General features: G+C 36.1%; 1 protein-coding gene across 1 annotated transcript; it reads right to left on the reverse strand.

The window, feature by feature from the left end:
- Positions 1–670: 670 nt before the first annotated feature.
- Positions 671–15906, reverse strand: LOC129358148 (dual specificity calcium/calmodulin-dependent 3',5'-cyclic nucleotide phosphodiesterase 1B-like). The gene is made up of 14 exons (XM_055027012.1): positions 15750–15906; positions 13903–14016; positions 11813–11995; positions 11372–11438; positions 11126–11242; positions 10709–10849; positions 9856–9956; positions 8281–8406; positions 6882–6983; positions 6589–6709; positions 5273–5354; positions 4504–4621; positions 2027–2163; positions 671–1646 (listed from the first exon to the last, which is right to left on the reverse strand). The coding sequence occupies exons 1-14, from the start codon at positions 15800–15802 to the stop codon at positions 1549–1551; spliced, it is 1560 nt and encodes a 519-aa protein (XP_054882987.1). The 5' UTR covers positions 15803–15906; the 3' UTR covers positions 671–1548.
- Positions 15907–20483: the final 4577 nt, after the last annotated feature.

Below are 20483 nucleotides of genomic sequence, written 5' to 3' on the forward strand. Positions count from 1 at the left end.
TCCAATCCTTTGGGAAAACCCAGTGAAAAACCATTTGCATCCACTAACTATAAGTATCTGTTTTTAATCCCTCAAATATAACAACTGGCTCAGTTTAGCTTTGTTTCTCTCCCAGATTAAGCCACTAGAGACTCCTGGGCCAGGATTAGAATGTTGAGTTAAGACCAAAATATTTATTCCCCTGCAGATTTAGGTTCAAAATTATCTTTGTAAATCTGCCAAAGTTACTAATTTTTGGAATGGTCCACCCAGAGACCTGGCTTTAATCACATCTAGTCCATACAACAAACCTCAGTTTTCAGCAGATCTAGAAAATAAATGTCTTTCTAGTTTTACAATCATGTAAACCACCGAACCAGAATGTATCTGTGAACTTTAAATCAGTAAGGGTGTTTAAATGTTAATATATTATTACAAAACATCAGCTTCTCCTCTAAATTCTGAAGCACAAGTCCCTTTTGCTACATTTGTAATGTCGATAGTGGAGCAAAAATATGTGACTTGTGGGTAATTAGTATGCCCGTACAGCAGGAGGCGTTGTTAGACTCAGTATTAACAAACTGTAAAAACACCTTGCTTAAAATTGTGGAGACTGAGAGTTTTGTTGGCATCTTGCAGCTATCCATCAGCCTTTCAGCACATATTAAATCACCAAACATTGCATAAACTCTTTACAAGTTTATGGATAAATATTTATTAAATGTTTATTTAACAGAACGGAGAGGCCTCAAAATCATACAGAGTCATGCAAAGTTGAAAGTGGCTTCTAGTTTTAGTCTGCCTTGGGAAAGAGCTAAATGGTGATTTCACCTGATTATACCTTGAGTGTATTTAAAAGTTGTATTAACTACAAAGTAAAACCTTACTTTGAAGTGTCAGAACTACAAAGTTTTGACACTTGAAACCTGGGCTAAATTGTTCTACACTAATAGAATTACTCACACCCAGTTCTATCTGACTTCACAGTTACAAGGTACAAATACTTTCCACCAAATACCTCCACGTGGTTACTTCAGATAAATATTAGCAAACCACCAATTTAAATGTTAGAAATATATAAAAAGTAAAAGGCCAGAATTTGAAACCAGGCATTATAAATCTGAAAACTGGTGCAAAATAAGTAAAAGTACTGCACTCAGCCCCCATAGAAACTGTTAAATAAGTCACATAAGTCAAAATGATGTATGTTTAGAGTTTAATGCAAGATAAATATGTCTGTGTAGTTCTATAACTACAACTGGAAAAAAATGTTGTGTTTAAGTGGAAATTTAAATTAAAATGTCTGACAACTAAATGACATGACCAGCATGTCGACTTTCCATTTAAATTACTGTGGTGTACTTCTTACTCTTGAAATAAGACACAATGACATAGTATGTATTGCACATCATCTTACCTTTGGAAGATGACCTTAAGTCTAATCATGCCTCCTTTTCTGCCACACATTACAACAAAAAATTGTGTGCTTTTTACAAAAAGTGATTCCCAGCCTCAGTTTAACAGTGTAGAAATTCTTGGTAACAAGCCCAAATCATAAGAATGTCTCTTCTACTGTTTTGTATTTTCACTGCTGTCTTGCAGAGATTTTTCTGACTGCTCCTCCTCCATGGATCGTTGTTCTTTTGTAACGCTGGAGTCAGAAAATCCTGGAGGAAATAAAAGGTTGGAAAAGGCATTGGAAAATTTTGATAAGCTGAAAGAAAAACAAAGAACGTTTATCTGTTAATCTCAGCATGAGATCACTCCAAAATGAATTAAGATAACAAATCAAATCAAAGGGATGGAGCCAAGATGCTTCAGCTTTGCCAGGATGGGGGATATTTTTTTTTTTACAACAAATCATCTATCAGACTGCAGAAGAAGTTTTCAAAATTGCATTTCTGGTACCATGAATTATTTTTTTACATCAAAAGAAAACATGTCAGAGTTGAATTACTTAAAAAAAAGCATTACAAAAGTGCCTATATTTTTGTTCTTTTTGTGAAGTATGTGCTTTTAGAGAAAGCAGCCATACACAGAAACCTACCATTTGAGCCACTCTCTTTCCATTTGAGCTTGTTGTCTTCTGTGTGTCGAGTCCAAGTCGAGCGAAAGCTCACCAGCTCAGCTGTGATGTGTGCCAGACTCCACTGCAGACCCCTGGAGCTCTCCTTCCAGAGATTACTGAGAGCAAATAACAATTGATTTTCATGCTGACATTCAAATGAATCCTGAACACTAAAGCAGTCCAGACTTTTATATGGACGTCCCAGGAATAGATCAATCATACATTGTTTTCCCACTGAAGAAATAGAGGAAGATCTTTAAATATGCGACAAACAATTAAATCATGGACTTTTCTATAAGTAAATTTCCCAGTATTTGTATAATTTTTTATAATTCAATTCCTAAAATACTATAAAGGAATGAACCATTGACAAAACAGTTCCAAATTGATTTTTGTCCCTTTCCAGTATAATTTATTCAGAAGTAATTAATTCACATTTATATAATTACAATAATAAACCTTTAAAGTGTAAAAGAAAACTGCTGGAACATTTGGCTTGGGGAAAAAAGAAAGAAAAGAAAAAGAGTGCAATATTGTTGATCGACTTTTTGTATTGCATAACAAAAGTAAATGAGAAAAAATGAATTCAGTTGAATTGATAAATAACATTATTTCATCATGCAAGGTAGAGTTTGGATTTAAAATTCAATTAATTTGCTTCGTTTTGGGGATTTTGTTTGGGCTGCTCAATTTTGACCTGTAGGAGAAAGGGAGTAAACAGAAAGTTAGGATCGCAAGAGAATTGCATTTTATCTTGTTAGGCCAAAAGATAAAATATGTCTATCTTTCATTAATTTTTACAATAAACATAAATATTTCCATGTCTTAATTTATCCTTATTTTTCTTTTAAAAAATACTCAGACAATTAAGTTCAGTCAAGAATAAATTATCGGTCAGTTTTTTTGTTGTTGTTTTGTTTGTTTTTATTTATTGATGGCCTCATTTCTGTGCATTGATACCCTCTTTACATTCAATTCCGTTGAACAGCAACTAAACAAAATCTAATTTACATACTGTCACATCCTCTTTCTTTCAGAGCATGTAAATGTGGGGTAAAATTGTCTGCCGTGTCTCGCTCAGTTCGGACTTCCCTTTGTCAGCAGCTGTCGTTCTCAGGCTTGGATCGGGTACATTTTGTCGACAGTGCAGATAATGTTATTGTGAAGGAGACTACAGTCTAAAGGCCCCCACATACTGAGGCGTGCTGTGCCTTAACTCACCTCTCAGTGCGGCACAGAGAATGGCAGTCACATATCAAGCACAACTGTGATCGGTGTAATAATTTGTGCAGCAATGGAAATTGAGCACAAACCCGATCATTCTTTCCTCGCCATTGTTCGAGAAAAAAAGAGAAAAGTCAGGCTCAACTTATTGGACCACCTCTCTGCTCTGCTATAAAGAAGTCTGGCATGATGTCTTATTTTTTGTTCATAGAATTCTGCATAATTCACCGTGTCAATATCGGCAGGAATTTATAAAGCTTGTTGCTGTCAAGCATTTTCGCTTACATGTCTATCACATCCCCATGACAACTTTATGTTGACTTTTATCATGTTGATGTTAACTTTGAAACAATATGAACTCACATAACCCTTATTCTGAACCTTAACAGGCCGGTGTAACATGAAAAACAGGTTGATATGAACACTGTTTTCCACCGGGTGGTTTATTGTATGACACCGAGTATGCCTACGAGGTCATAAAAATTATGCTTGCACGGACTGAAGTGTGTCCGAGTACGTTGGGGCCTTTAAGTTTCTAAGTTATTTCTGCTGAGAAAGAGACAAGTGTCTCACTTCTTTGCTTGTGGTCTGCAACAACTTTTACCGGAAAAGCATTCTGGCTTTGGTAATAATCATAGATCTCTAAAATGTTATGACCAAGTATCTCTGTCAAAAATGTTTGCATTTGGTTCACTTAAAATTCAAGCTATGGTTGAATTTATATAATAAATGCAAAACAAGTCAAAGACCATATTTCAAGACAAATAAACTTTTAAAGCTTTTAATGACGTATCTCACAAGACTAGTAAGTGTGAAAGAAGCATTTAGGTTTTGTTAATACTTTTTGTCTCTCCCTAAAGCTTGTTTCTTGTGGTTTCTACATATTAACCCAGCCCTGTTTAATATGAATTTAAATCCAAACCTTCATGTTTCAAATATAACAACTCTGGAAAGCCGTTACATTATGATCCAACTTAAGAATCAAATGTAACTTCATTCATAATTTTACAGTTTACTCACTGAGAAAAAGTTGAAATATGCCTTGTTTTACTTATATGTAATTCTGTTTTGTTATACATTAATCTGTAGGCTTAACAACATTTTGGCATGGTTTCTTTAATCTCTATTACTACATGTTCAGTCTATTTTAGGTTTAATTTTTCTGAATATTTCCACCCCTCTCCTTTCTTCCACCAGATTATTTACTTTACAGATGTTTTTTCCTACAGTACCTGTGTCTGTTGCAGGGATCTGGGGGACCTGGGTTTTCCTCCACCAAAGGAATAACAATTTTCTCTGCCATGTCCGTCAATAGGGAAAATGTAGGATACACAATGAAGTCAATGAAACCTGCAAGAACAAACGTCAGCATATAGTTACTGAGGTATCTACAGTACATCACATTATAATTAATCTATTTTGAACTACTGGGATTATGAGTTGCACACAAACACATTGTAGTTCTTAATTCTGAGATAGAAGAGAATTGTTGCACAATTTTCAAAATTTTTACAAATAATAAAAAAATCTGTAAACGCCACATTTCAGGCTTTGCCACAGTCTTTATGAAGCTGTTTGTTCACAAATGTCTGCCAACAAACCACACACAGAACAGCTGTTTTTTATACTGGTTAAATCACAAACAGGTTGATTATTTACTCTTTGGGCAAATTATAAAGGCAAATTTTTAATGTGAAAATATTTTAAAAAGTTCAACAGGTGGGGATTTATGAAGGTGACGAGAGCTGATGTGTTCATAAAGTACCTTTTGCATCAGTAAAAATAAACATTTAGAAGTTCAAAGTAAATGTTTAGACCTCAGTTAATGCAATAATGCTTGCATTGCAAGAAAGTATCATGAAGCTACAGGCTTCTTCAATTTTGAAAAATAATGACAAACGAAAAACCTGGCAAATGAGAGCATGTGTTTGTTCTTCTGCAGATGCATTGTGGACAACAAGTATATCCAGCTTAAAAGACAGGAACATAATTGAGTCATACCTATTTGGGACTCGGCTATTAAGGTACTTTTTCGATCACACAGTGGAGAGAAGGGAAGGCCGAGCTCTGCCTCTCTATCGCCCTCACAAAGATAGAGAGAACAAGAGAAGATTCAATGACATCCCACACATGACCTGAAAATAACTTTCTAAGGTTAGCTTATTCCAACAAACACCAACTGAAACTTTTAGACGGAGCATTTTGTGAGCAGGCGGTTCTGTATTTTTAGAGGTACAAAAGAGCCTATTCAGAGTTTCCACATCTTGTTTTCACAGAGATAGAAAACCTGCCCAACATCTGTCAAAAAAAAAAAAAAAAAACTGTCAAAATAATTACAAGTCTCACATCAGATTCAAGTTGAGGTAGCCTTTAAGCAAAATATGTTTTGCTTTGTTTGTAAACTGTCACTCATTTCCAGATGCACACATTTATATAGACTGACTTTCTTGTATTTACATACGGTGAATAATTACACTGTAGTTAAGACAAGTGCCATAAATATAATGATGAAAAGCTTGCAAAATTATTGTAAACATTTCAAACGTTAAACTAAAGTAGAGTGCATCTCAACTGTGTAGAGTTTTAATGGTCCAGTTGTACCCTGGTGCTCTAGTCTATTTTTGTCATTTCCTGCAATAACGTTGCTTCAAACCATACCAAAGGAAATTCTTAAATAAATCCCAGCGATTACCAGACTTTATAAAGACAACAAAACATAAACTCAATATTATTCCTGAAGGTTTTTCAGACTGTGAAACAAGAAAACTCATTTTCTCAGTACAGAAAATCCACTAACAAAAGAAATAAAAGATTCAAAGGAAGAATTCAAACATGTTTTACATTTCCAAAACTAAAAGTCTTATATCACAGGTTAGCCTCTTTAGCAACATATGGTGGACATCAGACAAAACAGGAAACAATTGGAGAGATAGTGGAAAATGTTTATAAAGTTATAGTTATCAGTTATCAGTCATCAGTCGGTGAGTTTTCAGACAACATTTGTTTTTTTAAATAATAGGAAATCTTACTGCCCTTTTTACTTGTAGATCTAGATTTACAAAGTTCTTATCACATGACAGCATTGAAACTTGGTCATGTGAACTAGTGAAAAAAGATTGAGTGATATTTCCACAACTTTGAACTTTCATTTTATCCAGGGTGAACATGACAGCTTTCTAGGAATCCCTCTGTTGCAAATGATGAAATCAAATTACTTGAGCCAAAATCTAATTGTGATCATTTAAATTAGGAGGTGAAAAGGAAAAAAAAAAAAAAAAAAAAAGCTTGTGTTAGATTAGGTCTATTCAGATGCTTACCTGTCTGAAAAACTCCTCCATTAAGGCTTTGGTCCAGCGAGAGTGCAGGGCCCAGGGCTTGGATGGATGGCTGATGTCAGCCGTGTGCAGTAACAGAGACAACGCTTTGGGCTTATCCATCCTGATGGAAAAAGCATAATACTTTGTTTATGCTGCCTGCAGAGAAAGCAGAAAAGCAGCTCTGACACAGTTCAGTAAGTATAAGATACACAGTGCTTTCATCCAGATTTTTGTTTGAAACATTTCAAACGCCTCTAAAGAGCCAATACATAAATTCTGGGTTTTGCACCTACCGCTCTTGTTGTTGTAGACAAGATTTCATTGCTTTTACTTGAAGTAGGTGGGAGGACATGTCAGTGGCCAAAACCATCTCTACAACAAGTGATCGCATCTCCCTGTAAACACACACAGACATACACAGACTTGCAGTTAACTGGCCGGCCTTGAATGATGTGACAGAACCATATAAAGTAAAAGTGGCAGGCGGGAGGACTCTGTGAGGTTGTAACCTTTTTAACTTTACTGATGGATTTCCTTGTTCTCATGGTAACACTAACTGCAAAAGGAGCCTGTTGCGGCATGCTGCTGCGTTTATTCCTGCACAGCTCCACAGTGAATATTACAGACACACCGGGTGTGTGAAGTATGAAACAAATGACTCCATTAATGCAGACGGTGTGGATGTTGTAAATTATTTCCCGACACAAACTCCACTGATGATGTTTAGGAGGCATCAGTTTTGCCTTAAAGTTAGGCATTAGTCTTTACTGTAATGGAAACTCAGCATTGCAATATCATTAACAATATCTGAGAGACGTAGATGCAGACTTAGTTGCTAGTGAACAGCTCGTTATTATAAAATTATCCTTTACAGACTCTTAGAAAATTTAAGGTGAATGTAACGTGGTAGTGTAAGAACTGATGTAATTTATTGACAATTGTGAGCCATCTTTCTTAAACACGCTACTTCAGTTCTGCCAACAAATTTTCTGTGGGACTGAGATCAGGCCTTTCTGTCCTAGACCCACTTTGTAATCAATTTGTCAGTTTAATTAATAAGATCTTTATCCATTAGGGAGACCCAGTTGTGGCTGAAATCTTGTGATGATGGTTCAACATTTCTCCATAATTTTACCTATTCATTACCTCACTCAGCTTGTGAAGTGCACTAGAATGTTCTGCAGAAAAAAACAAAACAGCCACAACAGCTTGCCACTGAGGTTCTCACACTCACAAACTTCCTCTTTTTTCTCCAAATGTAACATTATGGTCAAACACTTCTATTTTAGTTGTTTTAGACGATAGGGCCTGTTCCAGTTCACATTTCATGTTGCCTTTGGGGTGATAGCTTCTTCCTCTCTCTAGCTTTGCAGCCTATGTTGTTACAGGAATCATTTCACTGCTGCTTTGGGTAATCGACAATAGTATAGCTATGATAAAGGCCTGTCATGTTTAATGCATTAAAGTAGTCAGCTAATATCAATCATAAAGTCAGTTGAGATCTGTTTATTTTTTAGTTGACAATAAAGTAGAAATGTCACAGCCCCTCTTTTGACAACCAGTGTAAAAAACATTATGCTCGGCTTGTTTCATTATGCAGTATGATCTACCTACATTTTATCTTTCCTGTTCTCTCAAAATTAACTATAAATGTTGATCAATTTTAATATAGAATAAATGCAATTATCTTACATCCACTCTTCTCGTGTCAAATTAATGAAGATGTTCATCTGGTCGTCTTGCAGCAGGCGGAATGCTGCACTTAGGTGATGACTTTCCTGCACAGCTCTGTCATTGTAAATCAGAGCAAACTCTGATCTGGAACACAGACAGAAATATACAGACGAATTGGCAACAAACAGAAAATCTTGTGCTATCAAGGCTTTAAAATGCTTAAATGAATAAAGACACAGTCAAACAGTAAAGGGACTGTTTGGTTTTAAGAGTTTGGAAAATGTGATTAAAAGTAAAAACCTTAGGGAGCAATTAAATAACTGTGACTGCAAAACTATAATGATGACTTTCACACTGAAGAGAGCTTGAAATGTTGGGAAAAAAGGTCAGCCATGTGCATGAATGACTCACTATTATAAAGATAATTAGCAAATTATTTGATTACCTGCTTCATGTTAGGGTCTTAAAATTTGAATTAAAGGAGATTATGTGAAATTTTCTAATCAGGACGATGGAGGTGACGGTGTCAGGAGTTCACCCTGCAATTAGAGGGTTGCTGGTAAGATTCCTGTTCCACCCACCTTGGCCATTGTGTCCTTGGGTAAGACATTTCACCCGCCTTGAGGTTAGGTGAATAAAAGCTTCACATGACAGTCTGGACTTGATAAAGTGCTTTACAGACACAAACCATTAACAAGAAGGTTTTATTTCAGAGCCTCTGAAAAACTTTACACTTAAAGAAATAATTGGAAAAGAAGGACTATATGTTTGGAGATCTACACTTTTAGCAAACAAAGGCAGTTTTTGCTTTTATTGTAAAGCATCCTGTTATTTTAAAGGGGAGAATACTGAAAGTAGAAAAGTTAACAGTAACTATTGACTGACAGCAATAAACCAACATAACAATATTACATTGGACAAAAAGAACATTATTTTTCCAAGGCACTCTATTATGTTAATCACAATTTGATGTCTGCAACAACTGATCACAAACATAATGCCAAGGAAGCATGACTGACATAGAGGTAAGCATAGAAAAGTAAAGCAATTCAGAAAATATTTTAAAAGCATTAAAAAAATCCTATAAGAATAATAATTACACTGCAACATTATTCTTGTCTAATAAACTATATTCTTATATGACTTTTACATTCTTATATTACTTTTTCAGTACTGAAAGTGTTTATGTTACCCTCATTAAGATGTAATTTAATCCTTATGATGTAATGTATGATTATTGTAGACAGACATCCTCATGTTTCTTATTGTATTCCCAAAATAAGAAGCACTGAAAATGGGTGCTTGGAGGCTGTGTTGGAAAAATCTAAAAATACTGTATTTCCCTCCATGAAGCCATGTTTGCTTTAGAAAGATCTCATCTCATTCCCGAAATTCCTTAAAAGCTATATGTATATAGTTGTCCTTACTATTTCTAAATCTACTTCTATCTCTAGCTCTGTTCTAAAGTTTCATAACAGGATGTGACATTTATGCAACAGGCACTTTACAAACAATACGCAAGGTTTATAATAGATAATAAATATATAATAAAGCCAAAAAATAAATAAAAGCCAAAAAATAAATAAAGCCAACCTTGTGTGGATGTGAAAGTTGTTTGTGGTTCCAGTGTGTTCGAAGTCGTGAATGGCTGCAGCAAACAGAGAAGCCATCACTTCAAGCTCTGTCAGCCAGTGCTTGGTGAACAAAAGGGACACAATTAATGGATAAGCAACATCTCAGTTCTGAACAACATAAGAAGAAGCTTTTCAGACAAGACAAAAAAGAAGAAACATCAGAATAACCAAGAATTTGCTATGATTTTTCTGGGAAATGGAAAGAAAATGTATGGAAAAACTCAAATTTTGGGGGGCATTCTATTAACATGCTGGCTGAAATTTGATTTTTCCATCCAAGCCCTCTTTAAAGAACTACGTAGTTAATAGATGAAAAAATGAACAAACCCTTTTCAATTCAAGTCAGTCACAACTTCTGACACAATTTTGCCAATAAGAATCCCTGATTCCTATTTTGGCTCTAAGGAGTGCTTTTATAAAAATGTTTTTGAATGCTGAGTGTTTTAATTCTACATTCAGTTGAGGATCACGCTATTGAAAGCACCACTTTGAAATAAATTCTCTTGAAGCCACTCAGTGCTGACCCAGAAATCATGGATCATTTATTGAGTCTGACACTCAAAGGATAAATCAGAGGGGTTCTTCTGAATACAAAAAAAAACTTAGAAAAATATAATTTCATTGATGCGTGTTATGTAATGTGTTCTTATTTCTGAATCACAGACAAAATGTAAAACAGAGAATTTTGGTAAACGTACATAGGTAAACAGAAAGATGAGTTTTGTGGGCGATATTAGCCACAAATATCCCTCCGAAAACAGACGATTGAAATAAAGTGGGTGGAGTCAGTGATAATTTTGAGTGAACTGTACCACGAGTCCAGAGCGCAGCAGCAGACAGTGCATGGTCTGAGTCACATCGGCCGCATGAACGAGGTTGTGATAGGGATTGCTGTATTTGCAGTATCCTTTTTCCAGGGCAGATAGAAATTCAGTCAGGCATGAGATGGGAATCTAGAGAAAGCGTTATGTAATCAATTAACATTTGTGCCTGGATTAAACTCAGAAAACAACCTGAATTAGGTAAAAATGTTAAAAGGTGCACATGATACAAAGATCATTTTCAAGTACTATAAAATGGAACAATCCTTCTATCTGAATATTTTCTACATATTACAAACAATTAGTAGTGAGAGTTCATGTCTCTGAGGGACGTTTTGTCCAATGTCATGCTTGCATATTAAAAATAAATTTGCTAAAAGTCAGCTCGATACAGCATCAGTTACAGACCTTAAAGCGGCTGTTGAGGTCATATCTTGTGATCAGTTCAAAGAACAGAGTTTGTAGTGCGTGATCAGAGCTAGCGGAGTTCAGAGCAAAAACATCAAAGCTCCAACGGTCCACATCCTGAAGAGAAAGAGGGAAAAAGTGGCAGCCCCACTGGAGCATACCTGCACTGATCCTTTTTCTAAGAATGTGCCATTTGTCAAATAAACATGCTGCACACTCTGAGGTAGCAGATTAGTGTGGACTTACCCTAAGGCAGTTTACGACTGCCTCAGGTTGGTCTGGCATAGTTGCTGTGTAGGCCCTCTTGAACATCCTGGAATAATGCAGTGTTTATGTTGAGTTCAGTTAAAGTTCAGATGTTGACATTGTGCAGCAAACTTGACTCAGGAGGTGTTTATACTAATCTCCTAAAGCCCCTGTTCTCAGTGTAAGAATGTTTTCCAGGAAATAAATGAAGGCTAATGTTTCACAGTTTAAATCTGCAGTTGTAAAATGAACTTAATGAATGTTACGAGTCAGAACACTAAGACAGGAAACAAATAATTCACAGCTTTAGCAAAATGGCTTAAAGAATACAGCCAAGTGGTACTGTTGGTTTCCTGCAGGAGGTTGTGCTGTTTGCAAAACACCCACTTATATCCTTGATTTGGTGACACAGGTCCAAATGGAAAGTTTGAACTAACATACCTCTCCACAAATATGCCAGCCTGTACTGCATGCACAATGCTGCGAAACTTGGGCTTCTCATCTGAACGTCTCAAAGGCCGTCGAATCCTCTGGGTGAAGGTGGATGCCAGCCAGTCAGTGACCTCCGATGGCACCCCGTCTGACTGCAGCTGCTGAAGATCGTCCTCTGATTCCAGACACTGTCTAAGATCACACATTGATTATTTGGACGGAAACAGGAGTAAGATCAAAAAATAATAAAGGAACAATCTGTTCTCATTGGACTAATTTCTGATCGCAAAGGTCAACGTATTGAATAACAAGCAAAACCTTGGCTCATGAAAAATATGCACTCTTCTTGTCTGCATTTCACACAGACAGCCACTCACTCCTCCCAGGTGACAGGTACAGGATTAGACTGCATGTTTCCAACAGTGTCAGCAGGGTTCCTGGGGTCTCTACCTTTTGTTTTGAGCAAGTAGGAGAAATTGTTGGTGTCATGCAGTTCCACCAGCTGTCAGCTATCAGTCCTTTGCAAGTGATGCATGATCCTTCTTTCAAACTGATGCAGAGTTTTATTGTCTGAAGTAGTCTTGAGTGCTCATATCATCCCCTCAAACTTAGTTGGTGTGCAAATCTATGAAACATCCAGAACCTAAGTCATGGTAAAACCTTTTTTATCTAGACTTTTCAAGATTTTATAGTTTTATGATTCATACATCTGAACTTAGAAACACTGGAGATACAACTGTAAACAAATGGTAGAAAGTGAGCAAACAACGTAATACAATAACTTACTGTAAAACCAAAGCTGTTCTATGAATGTCCTGAGGTGCTTCACATGTCGATACAAATAACATTTGAGATAATCTGTTTTTAAAATGTTTACAAGGGAACATGTGATTATTATTTAGAGAAATCCTGCTGTTGATTCTGATGTCCAGGAGTTAATACTGGCGTAGCAGAGACAACCATATTGCCGACACAGATTTTTTTATTTGTACATTTGTAACCCTGACCTTTGGTGCAGCTGTTAAAATATTGGGGGTGTCCTCTTGGTGTGGTGCACCAAAGGATTGTTTTTTTAACAAGCATCATGGACCTGTTGACGTGCCTTGATAACCTTGATAAGGATTGTGGTCTCCTCAGCTGTAAAGTAAATCAAGTTGAGCTGCAGGATTATTTGTAGATTTTAGTTTTCACTGAAGATGCATTTTAGGACAGTATTTTTAAATTATGCCTAAATCCATAAATTTTTGCAGCCCTATAGCTTTATTTTGCCTACGCATTGTAATCTTCATAAAGCCAAAGCTGCAGCTACATAATAATAAGTGCTACTTTGGACATCAGACCACATCTTAAACAGCAATTTGAGCAAATAATTTATTTTCTATTTTACCAATTAATTGCACAGTTTATTTGAACCATTTCCAAAAAACTCCACACACTTTGACTAGGATCGGTCTGGTGAGCAGCCGAGGTGGGTCGACAGAATCGACACATAACAACCTTACATAATGAGTGCTACTGTGATTTGAAGGCTCCCGTAGTTTTGTGAATCACAGATACTTCTGAGGAGTTTTTTATTGGTAAATGTAAATTTGCATTTGCAGATAATCTTGCCAGTTTTACTCCAACAAGACTGAGATGGAAAGTGAGACTGACATTAGCCCTTTTTACACAGAAGAAGATGAAAAATCACCATCAACCTGTCTTGATTGTTCTTGATCAGCGGCTTGTAGTTCATGCTGTGAAAGTGTCCCATTGCAATTTTGAATTTTAAATATGTTAAGAGCCTCAAATAGCTTGCAGACTCTTTCAACACATCAAGTTCAAAAGGCTCAGAAATTAAGAATCACAAGAGAATAAGTCTTGAAAATTGTAAAATGTAATTTCAATAAGGATTTTTTTTCCTTTTTTTTTCAAAATTACATGATCGTTGTGTAAAATGTCAGTTTAGGACATATTTAATACATATTTAAGTCCAATGAAGTTTGGAGTATTTTTTTTTTAATTGTAAAGAGTGACTGACTGGTGACCTTGTTTCCTCTTGTTTCCTCTCAATTAACTGAATAGTAGGATCCTCTTTGAATTTCTATTTATTGTCTTACCTTGATCCATCAAGATATACTGCCTCCAGTAACGATGCTGTGAAATCCAAATTTTTTTTTATTTCTTCAAAATCGACATCCTTCTCCTCAATCTGCTTTAGCATGCTTCTCAGCCTGAAAACAGAAATTACAATCAAGCTCTGGGGAATTCATATCAGCTAAATGAAATGGTAGATTGACCAGCTAAATGTACCAGCGCTCACAACAGTTGAGATAAGGAGGAACAATAAAAACCTTTTGAAGAACTTTGTATTGCATAACGCAGTCCTTTATAAATTAACTTAAACTTTGAGAAATTCAATAAAATAAAAGCTTTATAAATTGACAGCTCTTTCTTTTTGCCATGATCGAGTGAAAAGTGCACTGCAATCTCAACAAGCAGAAATGAATCATTGGGAAATTACATAAATGTCAAACTATCCAGAGACAGCCGGTGGTAAAAGGGCACCATCAGAGCCAAGTTTTCCATGAGAGGGAAAACATTCCCTTGTTTAGGGTATTATGTAACAAAGGTTAAGTCAGAATATACTGAATAAAGAAAAATAACCCTGCTTGAATTTTGAGGACCTTTCAGGCCAAATTGCTCATTCCAAATTGGTTTTGAAACTTTTTAATCACGTTATGACTGAGAACTGAGGGGGAAAAAAATAAGTCCCCTGCAGTGGAACAAAAAGCAAATGCTTGCAGCATGTGTCACCTACATTTTAACCACCTCCTGTTTTTAGGCTTAATTTCAAATGTGACACGTGATAAAGAAAAAAAGGTGTCTCAGTTTGCAAAACAAGACGTTTTTACTGTCATAACAATTATCTATCATTAATAATTTTTCTAAAACACTCTCATTAACCACCCATATGGCGTTGAAACTGCGCTGGGCCCATATATGGGAGCCAGTTCCTGCGGATGAGATGCTTGCAGGTTTTTCAAGTGTTTATCACACTGGCAAGAGCTTTCAAAAGCTGAGGAGTCATAAAAATAGAATGCCTCAGAATGCTACGGCTCACTTTCAATCTCACATAATCTCTCCTGATAAGCTAGTCTTTTTTGTTTTGTCTGGCCAGAAGTGGAGAACCTCTGACAGGACTTTTGCTGGAGATTACCAGTCAAGAACGCTCATACAACCATGTGCATTGAAAATAAATAGAAATCCGCTTTTGTCAGATAATTTAAGTTTGTGCTGTGTCATCCTGATATAGTATTAGTTGCAATGTGTGGAAGATAAGGTGCAGAGTCATTTCACTTTCTCTGTCTTTTGCAAGTAGATCAAGAAAAAAAATACTATTGTTATACATGAATAAATTATACATAAGAATTTGCATCCAACCTATGCTGTTAAAATGCATCCCAGCATTATGTATTACACAGAAAGCTTTGAGCTGTGACCCTTACCTACAATTGTACATCAGTGTGTAACCAAAACAAAAACCACATGACCCACCACTTCTGCAGCAGCTTTTCCTCCCACACCAAAGGCATGGGCAAGACAAGTTTTTACGCCTGCAGCAAGTGATATAAAGAACTTTTCTAAGAAATCCACTTACACCTAAAGCAAACAGCAGGCAAGCGACTTTCTAAGGTAGAAAAATACTATCTAGTTCTTTGCTCCTACGTGGCAGACTTAATATCTGCTGAAAACATCTGTACCAGAGTTTTTTTTTTGAGTCACAAGTTTCCATTTCTGCTAAACAAGAAACCGCCACCTGGAGAGATATGAAACTTATGGGAAAGAACATTTGCTGTGTCTCCAATTCAGCTCTTTAGCATTTTCTGTCTTATAGTATGTGCAGATGTTGAATTCAGTTTAAGCGTTTAATTTCATCTGTATTAATGAAAACCCTACGTCTTACCTAGAGATAGGTATTTGGAGCCTTTTCTTTCGAATTCGCACCAGTTCAGCCATTCCACACTCAGGTTCTGATCTAATGGACCCCAGAGTTCAATAAAAAAAAATCAAGTTGATGAAAAGGAAAGTTGTTTTAAAGGAGTAGTAAGCTGAAAAGTTCTGCAAACCACCAACGCAAACTTTATGAGTCCTGAAACAGCTGCAGCAACTCTCCCACCCACTTCTTGGGGGACTTACTCCACTTCTCTCTGATTGGTTAGTCAGCCCCAAACTGTGTCAGTATGCGTGTGCTTGCGTGTGTGTGAAAGAGAGAGACACAGAGAGGGAGAGAGAGAGCTGCTGTTTTTATTTCTTCAGTGACTGAGTGTTTGTGTATCTGTGTACACCCGTTGTATGAAGTGTGAGAGAGTTGACCTCACTTACTGATTAAGTGTTGACTGCAAAGCTTTCAAGCTGTGTACGCGGGTGCGCATGTGTGCCTGCGTGCGTGAGTGTGTGTGTGTGTGTGTGTGGGGGGGGGGGTGTGTGTGTGTGTGTGTGTGTGTGTGTGTGTGTGTGTGGGTGTGGGTGTGTGTGTGTGTGTGTGTTTGTGTGGGGGTGTGTGGTGTGTGTGTGTGTGTGTGTGCGTGTGTGTGTGTGTGTGTGTGTGTGTGTGTGTGTGTGTGTGTGTGTGTGTGTGTGTGTGTGTGTGTATATCCAAATCCCCAAGGAGAATTTTCCACCATAGCCACAAAACAGGGAAGTGCACAAGGAGGCTTTCACTGACACCCACCAGAGCCACCCAAAACCAAAACACACAAACAAATATTGTCTAGGAAAGAAAATCCAAGATTTACACCACTTAAATGGTTCATTTTAATTAAAAATGTTAATACATTGATATGTAATTGCATATGACAGACAAACATAAACTCTTGCTTTTTCTTACACAAAAGAAAAATATCACAATTTTAAGTTTGTTTTTTTTTCTAATTAAGAATCTAAAACATACAGAGTACGTCAAGTCTGTGGGGGTATTTTTCTACCAGTTTTGCGTGTTTAGAGGGTTTTTTATTCTTTATTTTCAAAGTAGCTCAAACTGAGTCTGATTGCATGAAGAGCATGTGCAAACACCAATTTTCTAAAATGGATGAAGTGGTTGGCTTTGACTAGACCATTCTGACATATGCATATGATTTGATTTGAACCATTCCATTACAGCTCTGACTTTATGTTTAGTTTTGTCCTGCTGGAAGGTGAAGCTGTTTTAAAATTTCTGGTGGATTTTTTTTTTTTTTGAGAATTGCCTGTCCATCCTCCCAGTAGAACTGATCGGCTTTGTTGTTGCTACCGAAGAAATGCATCACCACAGCATGATGCATCCACTACCATGATTCACAGGATTGTGTGTTCACACAAAAAATCAAGTTGATGAAAAAGAAAGTTGTTTTAAAGGAGTAGTAAGCTGAAAAGTTTATTACTTTTCAGCTTACTACCACACAGGGGTTTAAGTTTTTTTGCCAAAAACTTTAATATTTATACCAATCATGACTTCTGAATGCAAATGGTTGCAATGGATTATATTTAGGTGTGTCAGGTTCAAATTGGCTTATTAAAATAAAACAACATGAAAGCTACGAGTCATTTTACTTCCACGTTAAAATTGTGACACTTTATGTTGAACAAAGTGTTTTGAGATCCAGATAGACAACATGCATGACTAAAAATGGACTTTTGTATCTTTTAGGCCCCACATAAGGACATCAGACAACTGTGCAATGCAGTGTAGACATCAATAGTTGTTTCTGAACATTTTACAGTTGCAGGTCTTAAATCTATTAGTAGTCTATATTTATAGTGTTGTGAAAGCAGTCTGACTGCTTGGCCTGGGAAAACCCCTGCCTGCTGTCCTTCTCCTGCCTTGCCTGATGGGTCAGAGTGACTCTCATGCTCTCATGCTCTTTGACATGCCACAACAAACGGTGGACAAGGAGGGAAGTAACATCGAAACATGTTACTCTTCATCCCCTTCAACGCAAATGAAGTAGAAGAAGACAATGCACGGAAAGACTTTTACTCACAAAAAGTGTTTCTCTTCCTTTCAGAATATTTTTTTATTTGTCATTTTTTAAACAGACATGTCATAATTGCTCTCTTTTCAAAAACTATTTGAGCCATTTCTTATTCACCACTTCATTGGAAAGAAGAGAGGGTGAGGGAGAAAGTGAAAAGAGCAGAAAGGAGAAAACGGGTAAACAATTTTTGGTGAAACACAAACTGTGAGAAGCTTTATAATATGACAGACGACTGTCTTTTTTAAAAAAATAAATCTGGGTTTTGTTATTGTTTGTGTTGCTCAGGCATTCAAATGCCTGAATAAAATATTTTTATTTAAAGTGCCCATTCAGTAAAACTATAATACATTGAGGTACTATCAGACAGTGGAATTTCTTATATTTGAATAGATTAAAAAAACACATGTACAATAACATTTATCGACTTAATAGTGAATAAATTGCAGTAAGTTTTGTTTTCCTTTAAGTCATACTCCGGTCTTTGAAAATCCATAAAAAATTTGGCAGAAAAGAGAAACCAAGCGTTTCTTGTCTGTAGCTGAAATGTAAATTTCCATGACCTGGATTAAACTTCAAATATTTTAAACTTAATCTAAAATACCACAAAATAAGTAATGAGGGTGTAATTATGTCTATTCGCCTTGAGAAATTAATTTATGCATTTTTTACAGTGAAATAAATCCTCAGTGAATGGGATTTCAAACACAAATATGTACAAACAAATTCATTATAAAGATTTTCATAAACCTCATTTGGATGCATGTGCTTTTCAGTATTGTTTTTATTCAGAGGGGTTAGTTGCATCAGCTGTAAGGCTGATGAGACTGTAGTACAAAGAAAGAATCAAAATGTTTTGTCTTTGTGCAATTTTTTGTTTTACTTTCTCACATTGTCTTCTATTGAGCAAAATGTTAAAGTCAAGTTTGTTGCTAAAATAACAATACAGAAAAATAACAACATACCTACAGGCATCATATATAGATCCTCATGACTGAGGATCTATTTGAAAAATAGGTTTATTTTTGGCCTTATTAATGGATTCAGCAAAACCAAAATAGATATCTTATTTCCACTGACAACAGGACTGTAATTATTATAATGTGGACTTCACGTTGATAAGTCAAACTAAAACAATACCCAAAAGACTAATTGTTTATATAATAAATCTCAATCGTTATAAATGACAACATCAAATGCAGTTTAAAAATCAATATTTTTAATGGAAATAAAACTTGTAAAAAATAAAACCTTACCGTTCCAGAGTCATCATCCACATCACAACGCTCAGATTTCTATCAGCTCTTCTGTGTATCTTGCAATCAAGTGTCATAACTCCTTTTTCCAGATCACGTACATGTGTGTATTTGTCAGTGTCGTACAGAAGCACAGAGTGAGTTTATTCCTCTATGTGTCTCTGTAAATCCGACACGTGATTATCTGATGTGTGTAAACTGCTGCAGTTTATGTTTTTCAGTGCCTTTGACGCTCACACCTTCACATAGCTCTCCTCTGTGTATTGAGGAGTCTGTGTGGTTTGTGCTAAAGTGTGTGAGTGTGTAATCCTTGGTGCATAACAACTCAACAGAAGATGCACTGTGTCACCAACACCATCAGCAGAGAGTCCGTATGTTGGGACCAGAGTTTCCATCATTAAGTGTCCCACTAGGCCTCAGACCTTGGAGCCGCAAGGAGAACATTTTGCTTTCTTGCAAAACCTAAACATGCAGAAACGTTACAAGGTAACAGTTGCTTTTCTCTATGTCTACCTATTCTAGGATTTTACAGAACACAATCTATATGGCAAATGATTGCTGCATTTTGAGTTTACAATTGTAAACAATTGTAAACTGCATTTTGAGTTTACAATTGTAAACTCAAAATGCAGCAAACACAATATCTGGCCAAGTATTTCACCTGCTTCTGCTTAAAGTTAAGTGAAAAAGTATTTGCTGCCAGGTTTCTTTTCTTGCTCTTTTTTTCATGTTAGATGAATATAAGATGATGAACTACAAAAAATATTTGATATCATTATTTCATAAATAAAGGTAAAAAAGGACATTTATGCAAACATTTGTGGCTTTATAATGAAAAGAAGGAACTGTCCCTAATTGCTAGCTAGTAAGTGGTTTGATCAACGTAGACATCAAGTTTTATGTTGGTTAAATTTTTGTGAAGAAATTTTGGTCCTCTCTACATTGAATAATTTTTGAAAGTCCATCCACATTTTTTGCAAAAATCTCAATTGGCTTTATTTGCAGTCTTTGAGAAAGACTCTTGTTTAAAATAATTCCAATGACCAAATTTTACTGTAAAAAAGTCAAGCAAATATTCTAATTTTCAATTAAACACTGTTACCAAGAAATGAGCCAGCATTCGGTAGTATCCTAGACGTGGTGTGTGCTCTGAACAATTTACAGCTTTGTTGACACAACAAACACTAACAGTGGCACAACCATGCTATAGAAATAGAAGCAAACTATTCCTTTAAAATTTGACAGAATTTGGAAATAGCATGAAGTTTCTCCCAAAGCTTGGAATTAAACAGTGATGAAACCTCCTGATTTATGTTGGCTCTCTTAATATAAAAATAGGAAAACATACTAAGCTGAGATGTAAATGTGTATAGCATTGCAAAAGCAATGTTAAACAAACATTAGTCCACTGCTGTAGCAATTCTGCTTCTG

The sequence above is a fragment of the Poeciliopsis prolifica genome, unplaced genomic scaffold, assembly GCF_027474105.1.
Source record: "Poeciliopsis prolifica strain line A6 unplaced genomic scaffold, Auburn_PproV2 SCAFFOLD003, whole genome shotgun sequence".
NCBI classification, from domain to species: domain Eukaryota; kingdom Metazoa; phylum Chordata; class Actinopteri; order Cyprinodontiformes; family Poeciliidae; genus Poeciliopsis; species Poeciliopsis prolifica.

Bases quoted from the DNA above. Each gene is read 5' to 3' on its own strand.
- LOC129358148 (XM_055027012.1), bottom strand. From the start codon at position 15,802: ATGGCTGAACTGGTGCGAATTCGAAAGAAAAGGCTCCAAATACCTATC. The intron at 8,407-9,855 runs GTTGGCTTTATT...TCTGTGTTCCAG, and splicing joins AACTTTCACATCCACACAAG to ATCAGAGTTTGCTCTGATTT. The intron at 2,164-4,503 runs GTACTGTAGGAA...ATTTGCTCTCAG, and splicing joins GATCCCTGCAACAGACACAG to TAATCTCTGGAAGGAGAGCT.